This window comes from Hyperolius riggenbachi, chromosome 7 (genome assembly GCF_040937935.1).
Source record: "Hyperolius riggenbachi isolate aHypRig1 chromosome 7, aHypRig1.pri, whole genome shotgun sequence".
Classification (NCBI taxonomy): domain Eukaryota; kingdom Metazoa; phylum Chordata; class Amphibia; order Anura; family Hyperoliidae; genus Hyperolius; species Hyperolius riggenbachi.
In genome coordinates this window covers 95,419,548-95,426,427 of record NC_090652.1, presented here as the reverse complement: position 1 = coordinate 95,426,427, position 6,880 = coordinate 95,419,548, and the positions used below count along the sequence as shown (strand labels likewise).

At 43.5% G+C, this 6,880-nt stretch overlaps 1 protein-coding gene across 1 annotated transcript; it reads right to left on the bottom strand.

Annotated features, from left to right (window-relative positions):
• Positions 1 to 1,116: 1,116 nt before the first annotated feature.
• Positions 1,117 to 2,676, bottom strand: LOC137526084 (E3 ubiquitin/ISG15 ligase TRIM25-like). Its single transcript, XM_068247300.1, has one exon. The coding sequence runs from the start codon at positions 2,674 to 2,676 to the stop codon at positions 1,117 to 1,119; it is 1,560 nt and encodes a 519-aa protein (XP_068103401.1).
• Between the last annotated feature and the right edge of the window lie 4,204 nt (positions 2,677 to 6,880).

Sequence of the window (6,880 nt, the reverse complement as noted above, 5' to 3'; positions counted from 1 at the left end):
GCCATGAATCACAGCCGTTTTCTACTTGTAATTTCAGATGCGGAATTGCAACCTATTTAAATCAGTAGTCCGCATCCAAATCATTTCTAATCCATCCAAACTTTGTCTGTAGTAGGTATTGGGAAATACAGTAAACCAGACATTCAAGAAAAATGTAATCCCCCCCCCCCCCCCAAAAAAAAAACCTTTAGAAGATATTCTGAACAAGATATTAAGTAGATATCCTTAAAAAAAACCTTTAAAGGGTGGAGTGACCTTTTAAAAGGTACCTGAAGTGAGCCAACCAATTAATGGGAACCTGAAGCAAGAATGGAGGCTGCCATATTTATTTCCTTTTAACCTATTCCGGAACTAGTTGGAATAGTTCCATAGTTGGAATCTACGTTCTGCCAGTGCAGCTCTGACAGGACCTAGATTCCAATGATTCGCCACCACACTCTCATGCCGTCCTTCAGAGCCCAGAGCCGTCCATTCCCAAAGGTTTAAACAATACCAGCTGCCTGGCAGCCCTGCTGGTCTATTTGACTTTGGTAGTGTCTGGATCACACCAGAAACAAGCTGCAGCTAATCATGCCAGATCTGACAATAATGTCAAACACCTAGTCTGCTGCATGCTTGGTCAGGGTCTATGGATAACAATTAACCCTGTATTAGAGGCAGAAGATCAGCAGGTCAGCCGGGCAATGTGCACTGTTTACAAGAAAATAAATATGGCAGCAGCCACCATATCTCTCTTACGTCAAGTGTCCTTTAAAACAAAAGCAATAGTGGGTGTTTCTATAACTTGTGTCCATAACAGTGTCCCACCTGTTCTCTATTTCTACTTCTTTAATTATTCGACTGGTGGCCTTTTGAATAATTTGTACAGGAGGAGCTTGTAACTAAATGCATTCTGGGCATGCAAGAGTTCAGAACCCTACATGTCCAGTAAGCGATTCCTTCTACTGGGCATGTGGCTTTCCTGACTACCCAGTGCAAATGCTCACATGTTTTAGTAAAGAAGGATGGCAAAGCAGATAACAGGAGGGATATCAGGGGCTGCACAGGAAGTCATAAAAGTTATAAGTTCACCCAGCATTATTTCATTTTACAACTCACATCCACTTGAGGTTCACTTTAACTGCAGATCTTCACCCAGGCACCATCATCCACAAAGAAGGCAGCATGTAAGGGCTCTGTAAAGGTGGCAGTGAAGGTGTACAGGTGTAGGATGGGATCACACAATTGGTAGAAAGATAAGCGTCCAGATCCGTAATCCAGATATACCCAGTATCTCGTGCAGGAGGACTCGCGAGGAAGCTGCTGTTGAGATGAATTATGAACAGCTGTAAACTTCCTTTCTGTGATACGCAAACCCCAGGACTTCTGGTTATCTCCAATGCTGGAGGTCTCTCCTTGCCTTTCCATACTCGTGTAGCATATTCCAAGTTCACATACTCCAGAGCCACCGATTTCTACTTCCCAGTAGTGCCGACCTGAAGGGAAGTTCTTGGTGCTCGTCACTTGACTCCAGTATTTAAATCTACCTGGTAATTCTGTTTTAGTCTGAGGTGTGGTTGAAGATGATGCCATTTTTCGGTCATCCGAGACAGTGACATTTACATGCGCACTGTTGCCATCTAGAAGCATGTCTGACACCTTGGCTATATAGGATGCAGCTTTTAGGTTTGCATTGTTGATAAAATCTGTGATGGATTTGTGTACGGTCATTGAGACCAGGGCCCCATCCAGATCAGGGACAGAAGCATCTTTATTTTCTTCCAGGTCCTGATTTTTACAGAGATCATCTACATCTGGTGACTTCTGTTGAAGAAGATTTACTGGATCTGGGATGAGAATTAGCTGTTCAATGAGATCCTTCTTCCCGGATAGATTATCTTTTTGTGATACCAGCTTCTTGATCCTATCAGAAACGGTGACCTGAATTTGTTGTTCCCAACTGGAGATCTTGTTCTGGACTTGTGTCTCCTGGACCTGTAGATGTCTTCTGATCTCTTTGTACAAGTCAGTTGCTTTTTGTTTTTCAAGATCTGATTTTCCTTTCAATTTCCTGCTGTGGTCCTGCAGACTGTGGACTTTTTGGTCAATTTTCTGTATCCTTGGAGTCAGTTTATCTACCTGATTTCTCAGAGTCTCCTTTTTTTTATTAGCAGCATCTTCTAGAGAGATTACGTCATGTCCTTTATGCTCTCCAACCCAAAAACAATATGTACACAGACAGGTATCATCTTCAGTGCAGTAGAACTCCAACGGTTTCTTGTGGATAGCACATTTCTTTATTTCAAATGAAGTGGTGGGTTCTACTAAAACATGATCCGCTTTGGTTCTGTTATGGGATGTTAGATGTTTTTCACACAGAGAGAACTCACAGTTCACACACGTCTTCACAGCAGGTTTGGGTGATGAAGTAGTACAGAATGAACATGGAATCTTGGTGTTCTCTTGGTAAAGTTCGACTATGTTACAAAGCTTCCTGATCCTCTTTGGCTTTGGGCGCTGGAGATACTCAGTTCTACATTCTGGGCAGGAATAACGTCCAGAAGCTTTTTGATTATCCAGGACGGCCTCAATACAGGCCTGGCAGAAGATGTGCCCACATTTCAGCGACACAGGGTCCGCATAAAGGTTCAGACAGAGGGAGCAGTTCAGCTCCTCACTCAGATCAGTGCAGGCCATGCTGGAGAGGAGGCAGCAGAAATGAAAGTGAAAGAATGTCTCACATTATAGGAAGGGTGTGGAGATTTCTGAGAAGAGTCAGCTTATTAACTCCTTGCAGTACTGCTCATTGAACATATTGAGCCTGACACACCTAAAGGGAGAAGGACATGGAGGCTGGCATATTTATTTCCTCTTTAAACAATGCACTTTGCCTGGCAATTGCCTGGCTGTCCTGCAGATCCTCTGTCTCTATTAAGGTGCATACACACATCAGACTATAGTCTTTGGAAAATGAAAGATCACAGACCAATCTCACCACCCTTCATGTAGTATGAGAGCCATACCTTCACAGTCTTTTCTATGGAGCTGAACTCCCCATCAGAAAAAAATCTTTGCAAGATGCTGCACACAAAGATGCTGTACAGACACAACAGATCAGTATCTGTATAAGATCTGTTCCTGCCAAAAATCCATTCCTGCAAATTGCAATGATAGTCTATGAGATCTGCAGATCATCATACACACATGATTTAACTGACATTCATCTGCAGATCAGATCCACCAGGATGGATTTTCAGATCTGCGGATGATTGCTTGATCTGCAGATGAATGTCAGTTAAATCATGTGTGTATGATGATCTGCAGATCTCATAGACTATCATTGCAATTTGCAGGAATGGATTTTTGGCAGGAACAGATCTTATACAGATACTGATCTGTTGTGTCTGTACAGCATCTTTGTGTGCAGCATCTTGCAAAGATTTTTATCTGATGGGGAGTTCAGCTCCATAGAATAGACTGTGAAGGTATGGCTCTCATACTACATGAAGGGTGGTAAGATTGGTCTGTGATCTTTCAGTTTCCAAAGACTATAGTCTGATGTGTGTATGCACCTTTAGTTTTAGCCATAGACACTGAACAAGCATGCAGATCAGATGTTTCTGACTGGATTAGCTGTTTGCATGTTTCAGTTGTGTGATTCAGACACTACGGTAGCCAAAGAGATCACCAGGAATGCCAGGCAACTGGTATTGTTTAAAAGGAAATAAACAGTCTACATAACACCACAACTCTCTCAGGAGAACAATTAAAGCGGATATGAGAAAATGTGGGGTCATTACTAATGGCCTCCTTACATACTGTATGTTATCTAGTCAATCCCCCACCCCACCCATCTTCAGGAAGCTCCCACAAATGCAGAAAAATCGCATGCGTTTTGTATTTGCATTTTTGTGGGTGTTTTTTTTTTGGGGGGGGAGGTTGCATATGACAAGCGGTGCAAATTGTCGGGTGCTGTGCGATCATTCCAAATCGGGTGGCCTCATCCTCACAAGTTTGCCTCAGGCAGCAAAAAGTCTAGAACCGGCCCTCATGAGGACGCATAGATCCAGACGGTAAGAGGCCCCAAATGTAGCTGAGTGATATGTGTACGCAGTGGTGCTCGGATGTGGATTCGTGATCACGAATTGCCTTGGATCACGACCATTTTTTCGCTATTCTCCTCCGGTATTTGACTCCGTGGATACATTTTCAATCACTAAAATGCGCTTCGGCAGACCGTGAATGCGAAAATCTGATGGCATTCACGCTCGTGAAAACAGCGCAGAAGCCGTGGTTAGGTCGTGATTAGCAGAAATGGGCGGAAATGACTTCCATGGGCCAAACAGAGGAACCCAGCCAGGCCCTAGCAACCAATCATAGGAGGGGAGGCTATGCCCTGCCCTCTTGTATATAAATTGGTGGCCATGATGAAAAGCTCCATACTTGCTTAGACTGTTTCACTGAGAGGATCATCTTCAGCCCGTTTGTTGCTAAAACGAGAACATTTTTGGTTGTAAACAAAGTGTTTTTACTCCTAAGGGTGCATACACACATCAGACTATAGTCTTTGGAAAATGAAAGATCACAGACCAATCTTACCACCCTTCATGTAGTATGAGAGCCATACCTTCCCAGTCTTTTCTATGGAGCTGAACTCCCCATCAGAAAAACAGGAAAATTGTATAGTTACCTACCGTAATTTTCCTTTCCTGTACAAATTCCACGTCAGCATACCATGGGGTGAGCCCCGCCCCCTAACCCCCTCAGGACATGTAACTATAAATTTGAAGATGGCTGCCTGGCTCACCACTTTTTGTAACTAGGCCTATTTTCTTTAACTGAATAATGGGTGGGAAATCCCGTATGCTGACGTGGAATTTGTACAGGAAAGGAAAATTATGGTAGGTAAGTATACAATTTTCCTGTTTCCTATACAAATCCCCATCAGCATACCATGTGATTTAGCTATTAAAACGAAATAAATATAGGGTGGGCAACCTTTAATGCTGAAACAATATCATTCTTTATTTAAACATTTGTACATATATTAGATATGTTTAAAGAAGATAGCACTTCTTTTCCGAATTCCACAGTTGTACCTGCTGCCGGATCAACTTTATAATGAGTTATGAACGTATGAATGGTAGACCAATTAGCTGCTCTGCAGATGGTTTCTGGAGATACCCTGGCATATGCTGCCCATGATGAGGATATTCCCTAGTCGAATGGGCCTTTATTTCTTCCGGTGGCTCCCTACCGTCCGTTTTTATATGCTATTCTTATTGCTCTTAACAACCAAGTGGCAATTGTCCTTATAGCCGCATGACCTTTTCTATATCCTGCCGGGATAATAAACAGTCTTTCCGTTTTGCGTATCTCCTTGGTTCTTACTAGGTAATCTGTCAATATTGTAGGAATATCGAGAGATTTTGGATTCTCTATTGTGTCATCTATGGAATTTGGTAAGTTCCACTCTTGATTAAAATGATAGGAGGTTGCCACTTTGGGAATGAACTTCTGTACAGGTCTTTGGGTTACTCTATCCTGAAAGAATTGTAGATATGGATTAGCGCAAGAAAGTGCTTGTATTTCTGAGGTTCTCCGAGCTGAAGTGATCGCAATGAGGAATACTACTTTAGTCGTCAGATTCTGTAGCGTACATTGCTGTAATGGCTCAAATGGTGGTTTACTTAATCCTTTTAATACTAACGGCAGATCCCACTGTGGATACAGATTTTTTCTTTGCTGGCCTTAATTTTGTTACTGCTTTGATAAATTGGATGATCAGGGGGTGAAGTGCCAATCTTTGATCAGTAAGTGCTGATATTGTGGAGATATGTACTTTAAGTTTGTTTACTCCCAGTCCTAGATTTAGACCCTGTTGTAGGAATTGTAATACTTCCGTTACTTCTGGTTTATATGGATTAGTTTGATTTTTAATAGCTGTCTTGTAATGAATAGCGGAGATGGCGGCGGCGGTCTGGCGGTGGGGCGGCTGCCTCCACGTTCAGACCGGCGGTTTCCGCACAGCAGCATGCATCTGGTTTGTCTGGGCCTTCTAGTGCACACATATGGAGAGCTGCGCGCGCCTATGCCAACAGGAGAGGTATCAGCTGATCAGGACGATCAGCTGATTCCAGCGGAACTCCTGATTGGCTGAATGGCTGGGGGCGGCGCTGAGGAGCGCTGTAGTATATATAGATCTTGCTGGTCAGTTGCTGGTTGTCTGCCGTTGCGAATACTTACGTGTGAGCACTCAGACCTCAGTCAGATCCTACAGTGTGTTAGAACCAGGTGGACCTGGGAATTCACACTTAACCAGATTACGCTCTTGTTGTTTACTGTGTTATACTTTAGACCAGTTCCAGGGTGTTGAGACCAAGGACTTCACCTCAAACCCAAGCTTAGGATTACTGTGTCATTACTGTGTTATACTTTAGACCAGGCCAGGGTGTTGAGACCAAGGACCTCACACCCAAGTTTAGGATTACTGTGTCATTGCTGTGTTATACCTTAGACCAGTTCCGGGGTGTTGAGACCAAGGACCTCACACCCAAGCTTAGAATTACTGTGTCATTGCTGTGTTATACTTTAGACCAGTTCAGGAGTGTTGAGACCAAGGACCTCACACCCAAGCATAGGATACTGTGTTATTCCTTAGACTAGTTCCTGGGTGTCGAGACCAAGGACCTCACACCTCAGACTAGGATTGTGCTTATATCTGTTATGACCATTTGCTCTGTTGACTTCTCTCTTGCTTTCTGATTCTGTACCTCTGCCTATCTGCCTACCAGTTGCCAACCTTGCCTGTACCCGGTTACCGAATCAGCCTCCTGTCTTTGTACCTTATCTGCTCGTGTGTTGCCGACCTGGCCTGCCCGACCCTTCTGGCTGTCACTCA

Coding starts and splice junctions, on each gene's coding strand:
- LOC137526084 (XM_068247300.1), bottom strand. CDS start 2,676: ATGGCCTGCACTGATCTGAGTGAGGAGCTGAACTGCTCCCTCTGTCTG.